This window comes from Theropithecus gelada, chromosome 7a (assembly GCF_003255815.1).
Source record: "Theropithecus gelada isolate Dixy chromosome 7a, Tgel_1.0, whole genome shotgun sequence".
NCBI lineage: Eukaryota > Metazoa > Chordata > Mammalia > Primates > Cercopithecidae > Theropithecus > Theropithecus gelada.
The window spans coordinates 32,218,268-32,240,753 of record NC_037674.1 but is presented as its reverse complement, the minus strand read 5'-3'; the positions used below and the strand labels follow the sequence as shown (position 1 = coordinate 32,240,753).

The 22,486-nt window shown below is 39.7% G+C and overlaps 1 protein-coding gene across 14 annotated transcripts in view; it reads right to left on the bottom strand.

Moving 5' to 3' along the window:
* TCF12 (transcription factor 12) overlaps positions 1–22,282 on the bottom strand; it is a 376,442-nt gene extending 354,160 nt beyond the window's left edge. For 9 of the 14 annotated variants that reach the window (XM_025389607.1, XM_025389614.1, XM_025389605.1 and 6 more), the window contains exons 1-3: positions 20,748–22,282; positions 19,669–19,765; positions 18,615–18,687 (exon numbers count right to left, since the gene is read on the bottom strand). In XM_025389607.1, coding sequence (XP_025245392.1) covers positions 18,615–18,687; positions 19,669–19,743 — 148 coding nt within the window. In that variant the 5' untranslated portion in view covers positions 19,744–19,765; positions 20,748–22,282. Of the gene's footprint in view, positions 1–18,614; positions 18,688–19,668; positions 19,766–20,426; positions 20,545–20,747 lie in introns of those variants that run through there. The other 5 variants (XM_025389608.1, XM_025389615.1, XM_025389609.1 and 2 more) reach the window with 3 other exon arrangements.
* Positions 22,283–22,486: the final 204 nt, after the last annotated feature.

Sequence of the window (22,486 nt, the reverse complement as noted above, 5' to 3'; positions counted from 1 at the left end):
CATCAGACTTTTTCTAATTATAGGGTTAAAACTCCGGAGGCTGACCAGCTATTATACAATAATTAGTTGCACTCAAAATCTACTGACTATAGCTGCCATACTGACCTTAGCTCTGTCTTCAGTGGTTAAAAAAAGGAATTAGTACTTTCCTCTACCCAAGAGTCCTTAAAATATGTGAATGTTACATTTGTAATGTATACATCTGTATATGGATGTATACAATGTATACATTTTTACAAAATTATGACCTGAAAAGGCCGGGGAAGATTTCATAAATGAAAGAGAATTCAAATGGCACAAGAATGGCAAAGAGTATTCAGGTTGGGAGTAAAGAATAACTGGAGTAAGAAGTCAAGTGAGGAGAGACCAGTGTAACTGAACCACACAATTCAGACTGAAAAGCAGTGAATATAACACTGGCTAAGGTAAGTCTCGATCAGATTATTGAAGAACATAAATGCTAAGGTGATGCTTTTAATTGTTTTTATAGCCAACAGGGAACAAAGTAGATCCTGAGACAAATCACAGGAAGAAGAGGTTTTAAGTGTATGAAATGGACTATGTTATGGACTGAACGCTTGCACTCTCTCAAAATTCGTGTGTGGAAGCTTTAAACCTGAATGTGATGGAGCCCCAATGGAGATAGGGCCTTTGAAAGTTAGTTTAGTCTAGGCGATGTCATGAAGTGGGGCCCTAATGATGGGTTTAGTGCCAGGGAACATCAAAGAAACAAGCAGCAACACTGAAATGGTAATAAAAAAATTACCACCCCCCCCCAAAAAAAAAAAAAAAGGCTCGGACCAGACAGATGCACAGCAGAATTCTAACACACATTCAAAGAAGAATTTGTACCAATCCTATTCACACTATTCCACAAGACATAAAAACAGGGAATCCTCCCTAAATCATTCTATGACTCCAGTATCACTGTAATACCAAAACCAGGAAAGGACACAACAGAAAAAGCAAACTACAGGCCGGGCACGGTGGCTCCCGCCTGTAATCTCAAAACTTTGGGAGGCCAAGGCGGGTGGATCACGAGGTCAGGAGATCAAGACCATCCTGGCCAACATGGTGAAACCCTGTCTCTATGAAAAATACAAAAATTAGCTGGGCATGGTGACACGTGCCTATAATCCCAGCTACTTCGGAGGCTGAGACAGGACAATCGCTTGAACCAGGGAATTGGAGGTTGTGGTGAGCCAAGATCGTGCCACTGCACTGCAGCCTGGCAACAGAGTGAGAAAAGAGAAGAAAGAAAGAAAGAAAAGAAAGAAAGAAGGAAGTTAGGAAGGAAGGAAGGAAGGAAGGGAGGGAAGGGAGGAAGGGAGGAAGGGAGTGAGGGAGGGAGGGAAGAAGGAAGGAAGGAAGGAAGGAAGGAAGGAAGGAAGGAAGGAAGGAAGGAAGGAAGGAAGGAAGGAAGGAAGGAAGGAAGGAAAGAAGAAAAAAGAAAAAAAGAGCAAACTACAGACCAATACCCCTGATGAAGACAGATGCAAAAATCCTTAACAAAATACTAGCTAACCGAATCCAACAGCATATCAAAAAGATGATCCATCATGATCAAGCGAGTTTCATACCAGGGATACAGGAATGGTTTAACAGACACATAAATGTGATATACCACACAAATAGAACTAAAAACAAAAGTTACATGATCATCTTGATAGATGTAGATGTGGGAAAAGCATCTGACAAAATACAGCATCCTTTTATGATTCAAATCCTCAGCAAAATCGGCCTATAAGGGCCATACCTCAATGTAATAAAAGCCATCTATGACAAACCCACAGCCAACATAATACTGAACAGGGAAAAGTTGAAAGCATTCCCTCCAAGAACTGGAACAAGACAAGGATGCCCACTCTCACCACTTCTATTCAACATAGTCCTAGCCAGAAAACCCGACAAGAGAAAGAAAGAAAGGGCACCCAAATTGGTAAAGAAGTCAAACCGTTGCTGTTTGCTGATGACATGATCGTACACTTAGAAAACCCTGAAGACTCCTCCAAAAAGCTCCTAGAAGGTTGCAGTGAGCCAGGATCACGCCACTACACTCCAGCCAGGGAGACAGAGCGAGACTCTCTCTCAAAAAAAAGTTCCTAGAACTGATAAATGAATTCAGCAAAATTAACGTATACAAATTTAACGTATACAAAATTAAAGTATACAAATCAGTAGCTCTACTATACGCCAAGAGCAACCAAACTGAGAATCAGATTAAGAACTCAACCCTTTTTAAAATAGCAGCCTAAAAAAATTTAATACTTAGGAATATACCTAACCAAAGAGGTAAAAGACGTCTACAAGGAAAACTACCAAACAGTGCTGAAATAAATCACAGATGACACAAACGGGAGCACACTGCGTGCTCATGGATGGGTAGAATCAATATTGTGAAATTTCACACTGTCATTGTGAAAATGACCATACTGCCAAAAGCAATCTACAAATTCAATGCAATTCCCATCAAAATATCACCATCATTCTTCACAGAACTAGAAAAAAAAAAAATCCTAAAATTCATATGGAACTAGAAAAGAGCCAGCACAGCTAAAATAAGACTAAGCAAAAAGATCAAATCTGGCATCACATTACCTGACTTCAAACTAGACTGTAAGGCCATAATCACCAAAACAGCATGGTACTAGTATAAAAATAAGCACACAGACCAATGGAACAGAATAGAGAATAAACCCAAATACTTAAAGCCAATCTTCAACAAAGCAAACAAAAACTAAAGTGGGGAAAGGACACCCTATTCAACAAATGGTGCTGGAATAATTGGCAAACCACACGTAAGAGAACGAAATTGGATCTTCATCTCATATCTTATACAAAGATCAACCAAGATAGATCAAGGACTTAAATCTAAGATCTGAAACTTCAAAAATTCCAGAAGATAACATCAGAAAAACCCATCTAGACACTGGCTCAGGCAAAGACTTCATGACCAAAAACCCAAAAGCAAATGTGACAAAAACAAAGATAAAGAGGTGGGTCTTAATTAAACTAAAGAGCTTCTGCACAGCAAAAGAACAGTTAGCAGAGTAAACAGACAACACACAGAGTGAAAGAACATCTTCACCATCTATACATCCGACAAAGGACTAATATCCAAAATTTACAAGGAACTCAAACAAATTAGCAAGAAAAAACAAATAATCCCATCAAAAAGGGGGCTAACGACATGAATAGACAATTCTCAAAAGAATATATACAAATGGCCAACAAACATGAAAAAATGCTCAACATCACTAATGATCAGGGAAATGCAAATCCAAACCACAATGCAATACCACCTTACTCTCACAAGAATGGCTATAATAAAAAAATCAAAAAAGAATAGATGTTGGCATGGATGCAGTAAAAAGGGAACACTTCTACATTGCTGGTGGGAATGTAAACTAGTACAGCCACTATGGAAAACAGTGAGGGGATTCCTTAAAGAACTAAAAGTAGAACTACCATTTGATCCAGCAATCCCATTACTGGGTATCTACCCACAGGAAAAGAAGTCATTATATGAAAAAAATACTTGCACACACATGTTTATAGCAAAAAATATGGAACCAGCTCAAATGCTCATCAATCAACTAGTGGGTAAAGAAATTGTGGTATACATATACATGATAAAATACTGTGCAGCCATAAAAAGGAACGAATTAATGGCATTCACAGCAACCTGGATGGAACTGGAGACTATTATCCTAAGAGAATTTAACTCAGGAATGGAAAACCAAACAACGTATGTTCTCACTCATAAGCGGGAGCTAAGCTATGAGATACAAAGGTCTAAGAATGATACCTTGGACTTTGGGGATTCAGGGGAAAGGGTGGGAGGGGGGTGAGGGATAAAAGACTACATATTTGGTTCAGTGTATACCGCTTGGGTGATGGGTGCACCAAAATCTCACAAATCACTACTAAAGAACTTACTCATGTAACCAAATACCACTTGTTCCCCAAAAACCTATGGAAACAAATTTTTTTTTTTAAAAAAGAGAGAGACACCACACATGAGACCCTCCCACACACACATACACTGAGGGCACAGTGCGAAGGTATCCCTCTGCAAGCCAGAAAGAGAGCCCTCACCAGAAGGCGACCATGCTGGCACCCTTATCTCCCCTTATCTCAGGCTTTTAGCTTCCAAAACTGTGAGAAAATAAATTTCTGTCATTTAAGCCACCAGATCTATGGTATTTTGTTATGGCAGCCCAAGCAGACTAAGACAGACTGGAAAAAGAGAGCAACTGGCAGCAAGAAGACTGCTCTAAAGAGACTACTGCAATGTCCAGTAGCAAAGCAACAGATTACAGAGCAATCAATTAGCTACAGAGAAAAATAAGCTACCTCACTTGGCCCCAGGATTTTTAGAAGTTATATTCAAGAACCCTCACTACCCATTTCCAAGGTCTTTAGTTTTGCTGTTTCACCTACCAGCTATTCTCATCGTTGCAATTTAAGGTAGATCTTCAAGAAAGCATTAGGAATTATTACAAAGGGAGAAGCTGAGACAGAGGCCCCAGAATTTTCTTGAGTCCAGTCAAGCAACTGTCAAATCACCCCATAACCCTTTTCTCCCAAACCCAGTGAATGTCTTATTCTGAAGAACAATCAGCAAATAGCTCCTATGAATGCCACAAGTACACTGGCCTCCATCAAAGCTACCTCAATGGCCCTACTGGCACTGGGTTCCAAAGGAACCCAATAGTCCCCTTACTTTGATTTGTCAATTCCCTTCTTCAAAGTAATGTGAAAACTTCTAAACAATACAATCGCATAAAGAGATACTTAGAAAGTCATGGAAAATCCCAATATTTCCCAATATAAGGTAAGACAGGTGTTTATATACCCAGACAAACACTCTAAACGGAAAGGGACAATACTGGATGCTGCAGGAACATCCTCATCACAAAGTCCTAATCACAAAGAACCAGGAAACAGTAGCATCATCAGCAGACAGCTCCAAGTCCTGTCATTCAAGGATATGACTAAGTCTCAGACTTTCTTGCTTCAAGCACAAGTATACAGCGGACAAGAGTTCCTCTTGCGTTTTGTAACCTCATCTCTGCATCCTCTCCTCATCACTCAGGAGTATAAAAGTATATCTGAACTTTTAACTCGTTAACTCTTTAGTGTCACTAAAATTTTGTTGAGATTACTGCTTATCAGTACAAAGTAAAAGCAGACTCTTCCTAAGAACTATTCAGCTGTCACACATTCATACTTAAGCCTGGGGTTAACCTTGTCACTACAGCAGATCCTCAACAAGCATTTTAAAAACTGAGCTGAGAATAAAGGACTCAAGGGCACTAATATGGGGGCTCTATGGTTTGGAATATAATTAACAAAATCCTCAAAAAGAATATGCCTGAGGATTTATTTTACTTTACTGCTTCAATTTCCCCCATTTAACCAAAAAGACTCATCCGAACAATTCTGAGATTCTGATGAATTATATACAAATATTATATATATTTCATTCTGATGAAATATATATTTATATATAAAATATGTAAATTACATATTTAAAATGATAAAGAGTTCCATAGGCTAGTGTTCCTCTCAGTCACCTGATTTAATCTTCAATAACTGACCATCAGAAATGTTTAAGTTTTACATGAAGATTCCCTTTCTCCATATGTATATGAAAAGCTTGGAATCCCTTTCAAGACTTTCTACGCCACCTAATAAAATAACTAATATCTGTACAGACCACAAACCTCCACATTTTAGAATTTTCATAAAAATTTTTAATCTGCTCATTATCACAACCCCCTAAGGCAGTATTTTTATTGTTCTCATCTTAGACATAAGATAAACAGACTCAGAGAGGTTAAAATATGCTGCCCTAGGATCACATATCTAGTAAATACTAAAGCCAACACCAAACCAAAACTTTGTATCTCCAAACTGCTCCTCTTTCAAATATACCATCACAATGTATCTCTATTCTCCACTACCTTAAACAAACCATTCTACACAGAATAAAAAACAGTGCATTAGTAGATACTCACTCAAATACCTACAAATGCTCTTTAACAACAGCCCAATCTATTTCTAAATAAAAATACAAAATGAACTAATCATAACCCTTTCAATATTAGCATTAATACCTTTCATTTAATGAATTAAAAGTTCTGTTCTGTTAAAATATCTTCTGTATGTTTAACAACATGTTTAAACTACTTTTGGAATAAACATTTTCCATCCACTTTAACTTGTTTTTATAACTAAACACTAAATCTTTGAAAAAAGGGAAATAAAAAAATTAAAATTGTCCATACTATGAAGCAACCGTTCTTTTCTCTGACCTCAACTAAATGATAGCTGTGAATATTCCAGTATCTTCCAACTATCAAATTTCATATTCTTCCCAACGCACAAAGTCTAAAGACAGCTTAGCAATAAGACCACACAAAAAAAGAATTACACTTTTATAAAGATATCTTAGGTTGTAGCTATTTATATTCAATGTCTTGAAATACTAAAGTCCTTAATTAACCATTTTATGGAGGCTTTTAATTACACTGTTTTCTCCTTAATAAAAATAAATCAGCCAGGCACAGTGGCTCACGCCTATAATTCCAGCACTTTGGGAGGCAAAGGTGGGCAGATCACCTGAGGACAGGAATTAAAGAACAGCCTGGCCAGCACGGTGAAACCCCATCTCTACCAAAAATTACAAAACTAGGTGTGGTGGCAGGTGCCTGTAATCCCAGCTACTCAGAAGGCGGAGGCACAAAAATCGCTTGAACCCGGAAGGCAAAGGTTGCAGTGAAAGCTGAGATCGCACCACTGCACTCCAGCCTGGGCGACACAGCTACATGCTGTCTCCCAAATAATAATAATTAAATAAATAAATCTTGAAGCACTTTTGGAGAATATCAACAGTACCCCATTTAAGACTTCTTTTTTTCTTTTTGTCACCTTGGCTTCAGATAAGATTTCTTATTACAACAAATTTCAAAGATTTCTAGAGATACTAAATTCCTCCTCAAGACAAACTATGCTCTTGTAGATTGGTATCAGTGCAGGTGCAACTACAACTGATTAGAGTTTGCTACTTCTGAGGGGCAATAAGAAACCACAGGCAAATGTATTTCACTGTTGATTTCTCTATTTCCTCTGTAAAATTAACAGTTACCAACTTCCTACAAGAGTTATGAAGCAAATAGCATATGAGTAAATATTTATGAAGTACTGTTATCTTCACTGATTTTGCTTTAAAACAGTAAGACTCCTCCCCTTCCCCCAATCATTCAGTGGACAAAGTCCTACTGCTATTATAACGTATTCGGCAAGTCTCCGGAGTCAAACTCAATGTGAATAGAGTCTGCTCACTACAGGCACTGTTCTTAAGCTTGAGAAGAGGGATTATACAAATATGAAGGCAAGAGAGACCCTGGCACTATGGCATGTTTTGTGTTCCTGCAGTACAGCATCTCAAACCCCTACAAACTTTAAATGGATTTAATTACTCAACATTGTATCATGGTTCTTAAGACAATAACACTAGCAACAGTACAAGCAACAGGCTTGCAAAGCCACCAGAAAAGTCAATGGCCTACTGGTCTACCTCTCAAAACAGACTACCGCAAACTAGTTTATTATACACTTCATTACTACTTTCATAGTTTATATTAAACAGTAGTGCGTCTGAGCCAATAATAAGCTCCTGAGGAAAATTTCACACTCAACAGAATCATAACTTGTTTTTAATTAAGATGCCTGTAATGAGTGTATTTGAGGAATAAACATCATGCTACTAATCTATGAAAACTTTTCACCAATAAAAAGGAAAGAATAAAGTTTACCAAAGACTGATTTTGTGTGTTCCCTACAGCAAAGTATCTTGGTTCTACTTTTTCTTCTTGAAGATGACTATTAGGATTTTCTTAACTGTTTGCTCTCAGTCAGAATTCAAAAGAGTATGGTCAGAGTTGAGGCTTCCTGATAGCAGAGCTCATATAATGCTTCTTATGTATACAAAATGGGGACCAAATGAAAAGAACTCTACTCTCCTGATAGTACCCTGAAAATTTCTCCGCATGCTTTAACTGATCAGAGAAGTATCAGCACACTCGTTGGCCCAAAAGATGAGAAAGCTTCTCTCTCCTCAAAACAGATCTTGATTCCCTAAATCAATGTATTGGACGGACTACTCAAAGCATAAAACTCAGCCTGAAAAGCTTATATTCCAAGAAGAATTTGCTTTATATAAACAAGTCCACCACAATTTTTCTGTTCTGTATTTAAAATAATGAAGTCTTTAGTTTAGACTTTTGAGAACAAAAAGTTCTTACTGTGAGCTGAAAACAATCCCTGGGGTGGGGGGTGAAGGAAGGAGGGAGAGGAGGAGAGATAGACAGATCTCCATAATACCTTTTCTAAAATCCATGGGGCCAGGTGGGTTTTAGAACTGAGTTTTTCAGACTTTAGAAAGGAAACATAGTATATAGGTACATATGTCATATGCTACAAATCAGCTCCTGGCAACCACACAGGAACTAGGAAAATAGAGAATGTCAACGGCCTCCTTTCAGATAACATCAGATTTTGCCATCAAAATACTTCATGCTGAAATTAATTGTGGTTCAGATCTTTTTGGATTTCAAAATTGCAGATAAGGGGCTGTGGATCTCTAACAGGGAAAAGGGGATCTTGACAAATAATAAAATATGCTATCACCTAGAATAAAAAAAAATTGCTGATGCTTAGATAAAAGATATTTAGATACATGATATTTAGGACCGTCTTGAAATGGCTCTAATTACCTACCTAATTGGAAAGTTATAATCATTTCAAGTTGTATGTTCCTATCAAGAGATTCAACATGAAACACTTTTCCCTTTAACTTTATTCCCAACTGGGACTAACACTAAAAAACATTTTCTAAAATCTGAGTATGTCAGTACCAAGCAGGTAAGTAAATGGGCCTCTGAACCACATGACAAAGTTGGCTAGATATAGTGGGGTTTCCAAATAGGAAAAACCTAGAAGGATCCTGCAGGAGAACTCAAAGATTCTTACCCTTGGCACAAGGGCCCATATAAGCTCAGATTCTCTAAACTGACCTGTGGCCAAACCACACTTCTGTTCAAAGTGAGCCTAGCATTTTTTCTTCTCCAAAGGTACAAACAAACCGCTTACTTATCCCCAACTACCTCAGAACAACAACATGCCTCTGGGACCAAGAAGCTGGATAACGGTAATTCCCTCCCAGCAGGGAGACCTGCCATGCCTAACCAACATTCACAACTCTGGCCGACAGCAGCAGCGCATTCGCTCACTGACTGGAGCAGCCATGATTATATTAAGTCCAACCTGTGTTCATGTATCAGCTACCAATGAAGTGATGAAAAAGTAATTATGAGTCTATCTTGCTCATTTTTAAAGCCTGACAACAGCTCACAGGCAAAACTACCAGAAGCAAACAAACTGACAACCTTTGAGGGAGGCTGCCTCCACAAAGACTTCCATTTGGCAACTAGAATGATCTTCCATAGATTACCACAAACGTAGAGAAACCCCCTCAGTTCAAATTCAGGCACCTTCCTAATACCACAGAGCTGACAAAATGACATCTTGGGCCAAATCTTCCCAATTTTAATAACCAAAATATAGTAAGTTATGGTAGTAGTGTTTTTTTTAAGAAAAAAAAAAGGTAGTATTTTCTGCCCTGTACCTTATCTCTAATTGTTTTATTACATTATGTTGAAGGTTTCATCCCTGAGTCACCACCCAATGCAATAAAAATTAGTAACCAATCTCTAATCCGTTTTCTTTTCTGTGTGATCTTTAAATGTGATCTTTAAGTCCCCAAGCAGCTTACAGTAGCTTAGATGACTCACCATAGTCTTTATGAGAGCACATTTTTAACCTGGAACACATAAGAGCACATTTTAAACATGCAACAAAAAAACCAAAGCTCTCTCTATAAAAATTACATTTTCTTTCCAAGTCAAGGGTATCTTTAAAAACTACAGGATGATCTGGCTGGAAATAGAAAAAAGTTTCAAGTAACAGTCATGTTATTAACAAAACTATCTGTGCTTCAGTTTATGAAAATAACAGTTTTCTTTCTACCAAAACCATGTTTCCCCCTGATGTAATGATCCCTTTTTACAGGCTTCTATAGGAGCAAGAAAAGGTGCATGAAAAAATACAGCTAAAGATATGCTCTAGAGTTGGGCTTCTCATTAAGGATTGGCCAGCATTCCATTCCACCTTGACCCTTACCCTCAAAGATACAAACCAAAACGAGAGGAAGGTAATGCCATAAGCTGAAAATGATGCAACTTTAGAAATTCAGTTTTACTCAGTGATTAATGAAAACATATTTAAATTACTGCAAATAGTTGTGGTAGCAAGTAGAAAATAAAATGTACATGAATTTTTAAGATACAATTTCTTCCACTCACTTGCGACATGCTGCTTCAGGCTACCAAGGGAGTTTATGTTCCTTCTTCTCTGCCATTAAGAAAAAAAGTGAAGACGCTCTACCCTAGAGACTCTTAACATTCTCTCTAACCTGTTCCCAGGCGTTCTATCCTTTCAAGTCAGGTAATTTTTATTTTACTTAATTATTTAGACTATGCCTTACTCCAGAAAGAATTTCAAGTACCTGGAGAAATAATATGGACAAAATACTACATTTAAGTGGTGGCGATACCTAAGCATGGAAAAGGAGTTTCAAAAGGTGTACACATTCTGTTCATTATTCTGCACTCTACAAAGTAGAGTCTACAAAATAATAACATTAAGAAGAAATCAACTAAAAAAGAAAAGTTAAGGTTCTTAGGTACTTCATGACTTTTCAAAACTACTTATATGCCTGATAACTTCTCAGACTTCATATACACAATTTTATGGCACTAAAAGCAACTTTGATTTGTTCCTCTTGTAGGGGTATTTCCTCACTTCCAACCCCATAGACAAAACATTTCATTTTATCCAAAGTAAAATGAGATAATGCCCATAAATTGCTTATCACAATGCCTAGCATATAATAGGAATTCAATAAACACTAGCTATAATACTGGCTATATAATGATTTCTAATAGAATCATTAGTATTACCAAGAATACTAATTAGAAGGTACCACAAATAATAGCAGCTACCATTTCTGAAGCAGCTTTGTAGGAGGAAATATATAGATAACCTTATTTAATCTTCACAAGGATTCCGTAGGTGGGCATTATTACCCACTTTTCACAAATGAAAAAAGTATAGCTCTGATTACTTAAATGTCTTGCCTAAGGCCATCCTACTAGTAAGTTGCAAGTCATCGATTCCAATCCAGTTGTCTGGCTCCTGAGCCCAATTCTTTCCACTACACTATACTGCCTCTCTCACAAAAAGTCAGGAATTCAAGGGCTCTCTCACTGACAAGACTCCAATTAGATTCCACTCCACTTCAATAAGCACAGGTCAAAGAATGACAGGAATTCCCTCCAGTCACCACACAACACATTTGTATACAAGCACAAATGTGCTCCAAATGTCATAATGCATTCCATTCACATACTAATAAAATTTTGTATTGTTACATTAAATAATCAACCAAAGTCACTAATTTTATGCATGTAACTCCACCATTAACATCAATCCCTGGTCTGATAAATTATCTCCCTCTGTGTTCATTTCCCTAAGGGAATTCATTAGCTTTAATTATTAACTTGTAGGCACAAAAAACAAAATTTGCATCTCCTAACCAAAAGAAATCAAAATGTGGGCAAAAACATACACACAAAAAGGTGGTCAGTACTACATTATTTATCATATCAAAAAGCAAATTAACAAAAATCCCTAAATGTCAAGTAGTAAGAAAATGGATTTGTTAAGATATTCTATATTCATTCCACTTAAGAGCATGTAACTATTTTAAGCCAAGTTAATAACAGGAGAAAATGTTAATGGTAGAAAATTAAGTGAAACAAAAAATAGGACATAAATGAACTAACATTAAGTTACCAACTTTGTAAACAGAACTATAAGAAAAAAAAGACAAAAAGGAAATAAACAATTTTCTCTGGATAGTGAAATAAAGGTAATTTTTCCCCTTTTGCTTTTTCTGTTCTCCAATTTCCTTTTCAATTATGACTATGTAATAACTTTATATGCAGAAAAAAGATGGTCTTCTTTTTAACCAACATCTTTACTGAGCATACTTCCCTCATAAATCTTCAAATTAGGCAGAAGAGTCCCCGGTCATGTGAAATATAAAATGCAAAAAACAATTCGGCATCTTTATTACCTCCAGCATTGCTATCCTCCAATTATGTCAGAACTGCAATCTTGAGTCATTTCTCTTACCTACAGAAAGCCAATCCTTCAAATTCTATCAATCCTTCAAATTCTATCAATCCTTTACTTCTGATATTTTTCCTTTCTATTCCCTACACTAACACCAAATGCAATCCCTCACCAGCTCATCCTAGATTGGCATAAAGGCCTCCAAAGTAAATAAATGCCTTCCTTATTTTAGTGTCTCACCACTAACAATTTACTCCACCACAGCTAACTATGTGCTAGGCACTATTCTTGGAACTTTACATGTATTAACTCATTGAACACTCCTAACAACCTTATAAGGATAACTACTATTATTAGTCCTGTTTTACAGATTAAGAAACAAAAGCAGAGAAGTAACATACCCAAGATCATCCAGATATTCACTGGTAATTTCTGGATCTGAACACCTGCAGTCCAGCTCCAGATAATATGTAAATATGAGCTCCCCCAGGAATTAAGGAGTGGTGACAAATAAAAACCAGCTTCTCTCTCTCTGAACTGTACAGGCCCTTGGATCAAGCTAAATTCTTATTTCCAGGTCTCTCCTCATGCTATTCCTCAACTGGAAGACCAGTTCTTCTCTTCCCTAATTCATTGTCCATATCTCCATCACAACTTAACTCTAAACTCAATATTTTTGAGTTTTCCTTAAGCCAGTTCCCTGACTCTTCAGCACAGCCTCTTTCTTATGGACTCAATGTGAACTACAATAATGTGTGTTTGCTGACATATTCTATGTTAAGAGAAGTATTTTACTTCCCATCTAATAATAAATGTCTCCACCTTTTTTTTTTGAGACAGTCTCCCTCCGTGCACCCAAGAGGGAGTGCCCTGGCGCAATCTCGGCTCACTGGAACCTCTGCCTCCTGAGTTCAAGCGGTTCTCCTGCCTCAGCCTCCCCAGTAGCTGGGACTACAGGCACGTGCCACAACACCTGGCTAATTTTTTGTATTTTTGGTAGAGACAGGGTTTTGCTACGTTGGCCAGGCTGGTCTCCAACTCCTGGCCTCAAGTGATCTGCCTGCCTCAGCCTCCCAAAATGCTGTGATTACAGGCGTGAGCCACCACGCCCGGGGAAATGTCTCCACTTTTTCTGAGCAATGACCTTCTCCATTTCCCATCTTCCCAAAAACTGCTAGAAGAATGCATAGGTAGATACTAAATAGTTAATTGATAAAAATGAGATACTTATGGCACAACTATTTAACAAAGGAAACTGTCATTCATTAGTCTTTTGAACTAATACATTTAAATATTTGTCTTCTCATTATCTTCCCTAAACACAAACACTTTAGATTTGCAATTTCAACATTCCCATCCATAAACATACTTTCAAGTGATACCCAAAAGCAGTCTTATTAAATGATCTTTTAAAAAGGCATTCCGGCCGGGCGCAGTGGCTCAAGCCTGTAATCTCAGCACTTTGGGAGGCCGAGACGGGCGGATTACGAGGTCAGGAGATCGAGACCATCCTGGCTAACACCGTGAAACCCCGTCTCTACTAAAAAATACCAAAAAAAACCCAGCCGGGCGAGGCGGCGGACGCCTGTAGTCCCAGCTACTCGGGAGGCTGAGGCAGGAGAATGGCGTAAACCCGGGAGGCGGAGTTTGCAGTGAGCTGAGATCCGGCCACTGCACTCCAGCCCGGGGGACAGAGCAAGACTCCATCTCAAAAAAAAAAAAAAAAGGCATTCCACACATTGTCCAGAAATACCACTTTTTTTTCTTTTTCAGGAGAGCCTTTCTAATAGTGTTACTTTTACTTTCTTTCAGTGAGATTACCCAAGTCTTTGACAACACTAGGCAGGCAATGACATTCCAGGAAAGATTACCAATTGTTTAAGAGCAGAAAAGACTATATGGCTTTAGTAAGACAGTATTATTTATTGCCCAAATAAGTGTAAAATTTGAAAGTTGTTTATAGTCAAGGCTGGATATCTTCATCTTTATCTTCCCATTTCAAAAGGCTTGTTTAAAAACTCAAAGATATAACAAAGGATATCTTGAAGACAGAAACTTGAATTTGTGTTTAAATGGCTAATGAAAACAAAAATATTAATCGTAGGTATGCCTCACTATATACAATAAACAAGCCCCTAAAATGTTGTGATCTAATCAAATTGTTTTTCAAATCCATGACAAGCAATGAGTACGGCTGGTGGGGAAGGGAGAACACCATTTTTTTTTGTTTGTTTGTGTTTTTGGAGACAAGAGTCTCACTCTGTTGCCAAGACTAGAGTACAGTGGTGCCATCTCAGGTCACTGCAACCTCTGCCTCCCGGGTTCAAGCAATTCTCCCACCCCAGCCTCCTGAGTAGCAGATGCCCACCACCACGCCCAGCAAGTTTTTGTATTATTAGTAGAAACAGGGTTTCACCACGTTGGCCAGGCTGGTCTCAAACTCCTGACCTCAGGTGATCCACCCACCTCGGCCTCCAAAGTGCTGGGATTAAAGGCATGAGTCACCACACCCGACCTTGTTTTTCAATTGTTCAGGAATTGTTCTGAAAAGTATACAATACTCATGGTTGTAATCTTGTCTCTAATTTTTATGTTTTCCAAGTTTGAATTTTCATATACAGGTTTTCTCTAAAACACTCCCTTGCTACCTTTTACCTTAAATGAGCCACTTAATACCAGACCATATTTGTCCTAAAATATATTTTTCCTCACACACCTGCCAACTCTGTGGTTACTCTCATTAATCACTACAGCTTACCTGAAGCAAATGTCTAACATGGCTCAATATTAACAAGTATGTATTACTACAAATTATAGCTATTATAAATTTCAACACTAATATGTACATCATATGAACCACACCCTACTCTTAACCTTAAAATACCTTAAGTGAAAGGTCAGACCTGGTTTCCTCTCTCAAATCACCACTTCTATTTCTATTATAGTTCAGTAAAAACCCACAGTGGTACAATTTTGGTTTTCTCTTGATTTTGTTCTTGATATGTTCAAGTAATGCTATGGCAACTTGAAAAGCTTACTCCTCGTTTAACAGGGTAAGAAGGCATTTAGTAATCTTGCCATTTTTTAAAATTACTTGAAAAGTGGATGCGGTTACAAAAGGCCAATACCAAGAATCCCTGGGGTGACAGAACAGTTTCTGTATCTTGACTGTATCACTATCAATAACCTAGTTGTGATACTGTACTAATTTTTCAAGGTGCTATTATTGCAGGAAACTGGGTAAAAGGTATATAGAATCTCTGTATAGTTTCTTACAACTGCATATGAATCTATAACTACCAAAAAATAAAAATACTGAAGAATAATTTAATGAGAATTCATTTTTCTGGCCCTATGTCAGTATTTTCAAAAAGCCTATAAGTACATCTAAAAATTTCCCCCCCCCGACCAAAAAAGATCAGTAACTGAAAAATGAAAATCTGTATTCCTTTTTAAAAATTAAGAGCCAGTAAATACTTCCTACAATTATCTCTGAAAATTTTGGGCAAAAAGAAACCTATACTGTTACAAAAGTCTGAATTCAATAAGAAAAAGTAAAGCTTTACTTAATACTCAAAATGACATTCTAGATAGAAATATCAGAGAGATGCTCAATATCTACAGATGGCTTACAAAATGACAACATCCCTTACTATTCGGATTCCAAAACAAAGGAAATTTTCAGATATCATAACAAACACTTAAATCTACTAAAAACTAAACCCAAAATCACAATTTAGACATACACACTGAAACCCTAAAGTTGAGGACATGGATTTAAACATCTGAACCATTTCCATGTTGTCAATCCTTTTAACAAACTTTCTACACACTGCCCTTTCTTTCTAAACACTGCCCTAATCAGAGTACCCCACTTTTCACTCCTACAGAAAGAAAAGCTTCTCTCAAGGTCACTTTAGGAACACTTCACACAGCCCATCATACCATGTGAACAAATTCACTCTCACCATAATGCAAAGAAAATTTTAACACCTTGATGAAGGAATAACATAACAGATCCTCAAGACAAATTAGTAGTAAACACACCTTTATCTTTTCCATAGTGACTTCTGACACGCAAATAACTCAGCTATCATGAGTTATTTGTTTTGCTTCAGGAATAAGATTAAAGACAACATCACATACTATAGTATATATATATATTCTTCCAGTTAAAAAAGTTTCTGAAGGTATTATGTATTGTTTCTCAAAAACAGCCCACTGTGAAATTGAGTCTTCCTCAAAAAGGACAAATAAGAAAGGAAATTACAATACCCAACTATAAACTCTAGTTTTCATAAGTCAAACAGCATGAGGTTTTTATAAATATTACTCCAAAGACAAAACAGAAAACAAACAAAAAACTCTAATCTTTACTACGGCAGCTCTTCAAAAGGAAAGTCAGATCTTTAGCTCCTTAATAGCTGCAAATACATAGGCATTAGGGTGTATTACATAATATCCTTTGAAATCAGGGCAGAAGATTATTCAAATGTCAATAAGGTATACAAATATAAATTATATAACTAAAATAATGTTACTATACCAATTTCTTTTAGACATTCCCTTTAAGAAATGGCCACAGAAAAATTATATCTACCAGTACATCTTGATTTGAAAAACAATCACATGCCATTTTCTCTTCCCCAAATTCAAATTCATTCACTAATTTATTAAAAGTCACAGCTTATTACAACTTTTTGTAGCATTTAAAACAAAACACACAGATAAATATTGCTAAGTTCACTGCATACAGGTGTGTAAGTTCAAACCTTTCAATGGATAACAAATCTAACTTTTAAAACTAAAAGTTCCTACTCCAAATAATCAAATATGGTGATCATTTGTAATGTAGAAAAATAATTTTTTCTTTGTGTAACGCAACATACTAAAAGTAGTCCAAAAATTGCTCCAATGTCATGCTTGTAATCCATATCCCAGTTCATATATATATACTTTTAAATTTCACAGACTACATAAATCCTACTTAAGTTTAAAAAGTGAAATAAATATAATTGCCTTTATTCTAAAAATAGAATGCACTTCTAATAGCAAGTTCCTGGAGTTCATGTTATTGTATCAGTGAGTGTCTAGTTATATATATTTACCACAATTTAAGCTGGAACAGTAGGCAACAGTAATATCATGACTTATTTTTAAAAAATACTAAGCATCATCTACTATGTATTCGTCAAAGTAAATTTGAAGGTTCCTGAGAATGAATTATTAGTTGCAAAAAATGAGATGTATCAACACCAGTAAAGAAATACAGCCATCTTCTACAACTTTAAAATTATTAAATTTTCTCCCCCCACCACAAAAAAGTAACAACTTTCAAATGATTACCAGTAAAAGGAAGGAGATGAGAGAAGAGTTGGGACTTGGCTATCGTTTCATGATGTCCTTTTGATCAAGAATAATATTAGTCTTTAACCTACTTAAAATTCAAAAAAACACCTTCATTTCACTCACTTAAGATGATTAAGGACATACTATACTTTCCCCACAAGCTGTAATTTCATAATTAAAAATGAATTTTAGTAAATTAAATTAGTATACAATTTTTAAAAACAAACTTTTTAGAATGTAAAGTGGTATGAAGTGTTTAGGTGGTTATGAAATTAACCTTATTTTCTGATGTTTTATTCTCACAGTATTTTAAGAAATCAACTATTATTTTACCAGGGGAAATAAAAAGCATCCATCAAAGAGGAATTACTGAGTTTCAGCCCAGAGATCTGACAGTTGGTTTTCTTAAGATGATGCTGTCATAGCTTCAGTTATTTTTTTCATCTCTGAGCACAAAGAAATAAATCTAAATTAAATAAAAAGTTAAAGCTTTTGTACACTGGAATGAACCTTGCTTCTAAAATATTTTAAAATTATGAGTTTTTAAAAGTTAAAAAAATGAAAAAATGCACACTTAAGAAAAATGGGATAAATGTTTTAAAATGGAGCACAGTAGTCATAAATGTACTGAAAGTAAACTTAAAGAGCACTAGTGTGTAGATCTACTTTAACTTACTCTAAACATTATCAGAATGTAATCTGGATATAGGACAGAATTCAGTCATCTAATAGGTATTTACAAATAAATCTAAGTTTCTATTCATTTTGAAGTTAACCCACTAACATTTTAAATAACTGTCAACGAAACTACTGATTTCCTACAGATTTCTGAGGGAACTGTCATCTTTTAAAATTAATAAATCTTACTAATTATCACTTGACTCAACTCCACCTTTTATATACATATATTCAATAATATTTAAATGCCATGCTTTCTATTTTTCTACTAAAATGTATCACACCACCAAAATATGAGTCTTTAGTTTAAGACATCATCTTACCTGATCCACTGAATTGACTGCTTCCCAGTGTAGTTGGTCTAGTTTTCCCACTATTAACAGGTGGGGAAAACATCTGCGAAATAACCCAAATATATCTGTTAGTCCTGAAATTCTTCTAGATTCCTTGCAAACAAAAGTCCACCAAAAGTCATTTATCAGTTATTATACTTCGGAGGAAAGTTAAAATAAAATTGGAGATACATTCAGATCCAGAGAGGCAAATACACTGAGTGATACTATTTCCTAATTAATTGGAAATAATGGCTACATTTTGTTCTGAAGACCCGATCATTTACATGGAAGATTCTAAGATTATTAAGTTTACACAGTATATTATTATCCATGATCTTTACTGTGGAACTAAGTGAATCTCATTACGTTTACATCTTAATATACACATACAGTGAGAATTATGGCCAATTAAATTACTACATACAGTAAGGATTATAACTGAATTGTATAAAGCAGGTATAGGTGCTGCCTCCTAACAGCAGTTAATGAAGGAATCAGATCCATTAAAAATAAAAGCAGTGGGCCCTTCGGTTTCAGTTGATGTTTTTAAGTCATTTCCCATGTTAAGAACATAATACACACACACGTGTGTGTGTGTATAAAAGTACTCTGCTCAGAAGGCTAGAAATTCTAGCTCTGGACTACTTTTCTTGTCGCTGACATCTTTCAGGTACCATAAACTACATCTGATATTGGAAAGGAAAATGGTGAGGAGTGTTGAAGAAAAAAACAATTTTTCATATAAAGTCCAAGATTCCTAATAATCATCGGGGTGGGAGGGTGACTCAACCAAAGGTCATAATTACATTGTTCTCCTTTTAACTGGTTAAATCAAATGACCCCTCTGGCATTAAAGTTTTAAATGTGCAAGTCTAGACATTACATCAAAGTTCAGGTGTCCAACTTGGGGGAGCTGGACTCCGGCCCTGCTCAAGCAGATGGAGTTCACGCTGCCTAGTCCCCACGTTGCTTCCCTCCACTTTTTTTTTTTTTTTTTTAAATCCTCAGCAGAACCCCAAGATGTCGTGGAAAGCTCTCATACCGCACTGAAGTCCAGCAGGTCGCTCAGCTCCTTGTCGGTCCCTATAGCGGCCATGCGTTGTTGCTGGGGATTCATCTTCGGCCACTTCTAGCAGGTCCTAGGGCAGAGGAAACGGGCTCAACGAGAGACCACCGAGGCCCAAAGTGTGTGAGGGGACACAGAGCCGTACTGGGGAAGATTACGGAAGAGCGCTGGGGGCGCCGGGATGACTTCCAGGACCCCGACTCGCTCCCACCGCCGAGCGAGGAGGGGGCGGGAGGGCTCAGTGCCCGCGCCGGGTCCCGGAATCCACGCGTTCCTCGGCGCGGCCCGAGACCGACGCGGCGGCTCCCGCAACTCGCCGCCTCTCCCGCAAGTTTCCGAGCCAGTCTCTGGCCCCTCCTCGGCGCCCCCTGCTCTGCACCGCCGCCGGGTGCTCAGCGCGCGGGGTCCGGCCGCGGCTGGGGTCTCGAGGAGCCGGGTGAGGGGCAATTCGGCGTCCAGCGAGCGGAGCGGCGGCGAGCGGAGATGCGAAGTGACTCACTCGCTCGGCAACAATAGAACTGACAAGTTGCAGGGAACGCGCCGCTCGCAGGCCCGTGTCTGCGGCCGCCGCCGCCCGGACGTCCCCGGCGGGCCCAGGGGGTCGGAAAGCACCCCCGGCGCATCCAAGGGCGTTTTAAACAGAAAACAGAAACGCCGACAACTAGTCTCGCTCTCGCCCGGCGTCCTCCTCCCCAGGCTCGGCCTCCTCCCACTTTTGCTGCCCTGCCCCGGACCTGCCGAACAATGAGCCTGGCTCAGCGGCCGAAGCCGCCCGATCTCCCGCGCGCCCCGGAGCCTGGGCGCCGGCCCGAGTCGAGAGCCGAACGGGGCGCACAGGCCGAGCGCGCCGCCAGCGGGCCTGAGCGCCCGTGACTCGAGCCTCCGCCTCCACTCCGCTCCCCAACTTGGAGGGGACCCCGGGTTTGGCGCTGTACAAAGGGGCGCGGAGTTGAGGCGGGGGACGGGGGCGCCCCCGCTGCAGCACGGACGCGGCGGCGTCCCGCAGCCCCCAGCCCTGCCGCGCCGCCCCCTCCCGCTCGCTAGCCCGCAATTACCTGCCGCCCCGTCTCCGCATCCAACCACCCCGATTAAAGTTCACTTTGGCCGGGAAAGCGGGCTTGGGCTTCCCCTTGCACCGCCCAGCGGCTCGGTTCACTTTGCCCCGCACGAGCTCTCGGGTCTGGGCGGGGGAGGCGGCTTTCGGGCCTGGCCGCCCCTTCCTCCCGGGGCGGGCTGTCGGTCCCCCCGAATAGAACTTGTGGGTCTCCTCAGGCGGACATTTTTTTCGCTGAGGCGGCCTCACCACCGCGCTCGGCTCGCCTCCGGATCCCTCCGCGCCGGGAAGAGCCGCGAGTTAACCCTTTCCTCCCCGGCCCGCTCCGCCGCCTAGGAAGTGGGGCCGGCAGAGGGGGCGGGGAGGAGCCGGCGGGGGACTGGGAGGAGCCGCACCGCGGCGGGTGGACAAAGCCCGCGGTCGGGTGAGGCGGGACGGAGTTGGGGCCGGCAGGGAGGGGCAGGAGGCGCTCGCAGGCACCTCGAGAAGGAGGCCCCGACCGCTCGCTGAGGAAACCTCGTCCGGGCACCCTGGGAGCGGGGCGGCAGGCACTGTGGCGCCTCCTCGCGTTGGTCTTGCTGGTTCTCGGCCCCCGAAGCGGAGCGACGGAGACACAACTGTGGGAGCATCTGGATCCACAGCCCAGGTCCCCGAACTTGCCGCAACGCGAGGCCGCAGAGCACTGAAGGCTGCCATTCCCCAGCAGGTCACGCTGGACGCCACCCTAAGCTGGGCCCAGAGGCTCCCGCCCAGGAGGGCTGCAGTGGGCGCAGACACCGCGCGCGTGGGGACGGGAGACCCAGCCTCCTCGGCCGTTCCGCGAGGAGGCGCGGCCGGTCAGATTCGATGCTGAGCCGAATGCAGGAGAAAGGGCAAACCTCCCTCAAACCAGAAAAAGCCGTGTGAGCTTCAGGTTCTCAAATACCCCACTCACCAAGACCCCACATCTCCAATCACCTCCTCCCACCCAAATCCCATTCGGAGCCACAGAATTGCACGTGGGACGAGTTCTTGGGAATGGATCAAGCCAGTCTCTTCATCTAACGGAGACAGCCCAGGGTGGCTCTGTCACACAGCCACTGTCTTGTGCGCAAGTTCTGAACTTGGCCTCAAAGAAGCCCCAGAGTAGAAAGAAGACAAAATAAACCTCAGTTCTTCGATTCTGGGCTGGAAGTGAGATTTTCTTGAATGGCAGCCAGTGTTTTGACTCTTAGGTAAGTGAGTGGGTAAAGACCAGTAAGGCCCACGCAGAAGAAACACTGAGGAAAGAAGACACAAAGTAACAAATGGAAGGAAGCAGCCGACGCCTGAGGACAACATGGCAAGAAGGAGCCTTTGGATTCCGGACTGGCATGGAAAGAGAGGTAGATTCAGCTACCATATGCCATTACTGTACTTAGTACAGTTGTCTCTGTATCCGTGGGATTGGTTCCCGGACTCTGGATTTTCTAAGATGTTCAAGTCTGTTACGTAAAAATGGTGTGTTTTCCCATATTCTTTAAATCATCTCTAGATTACTTATAAAACCGAATACAATGCAAATGCTACGTAAATAGTTGTTAAGGTGTATTTAGGGAATAATCATCCAAAGAAATCTCTATATTTTCAGTACACTTTCAGGCTATATTTCAGGCTCTGTATTTTCGTATATTTTCAGGCCTGATAAGCCTAACTACATTTTTTGTTTTCAATTGGTTGAATCCCAGAATTTGGAAACCCCAGATACGGAGGGCGGATGGT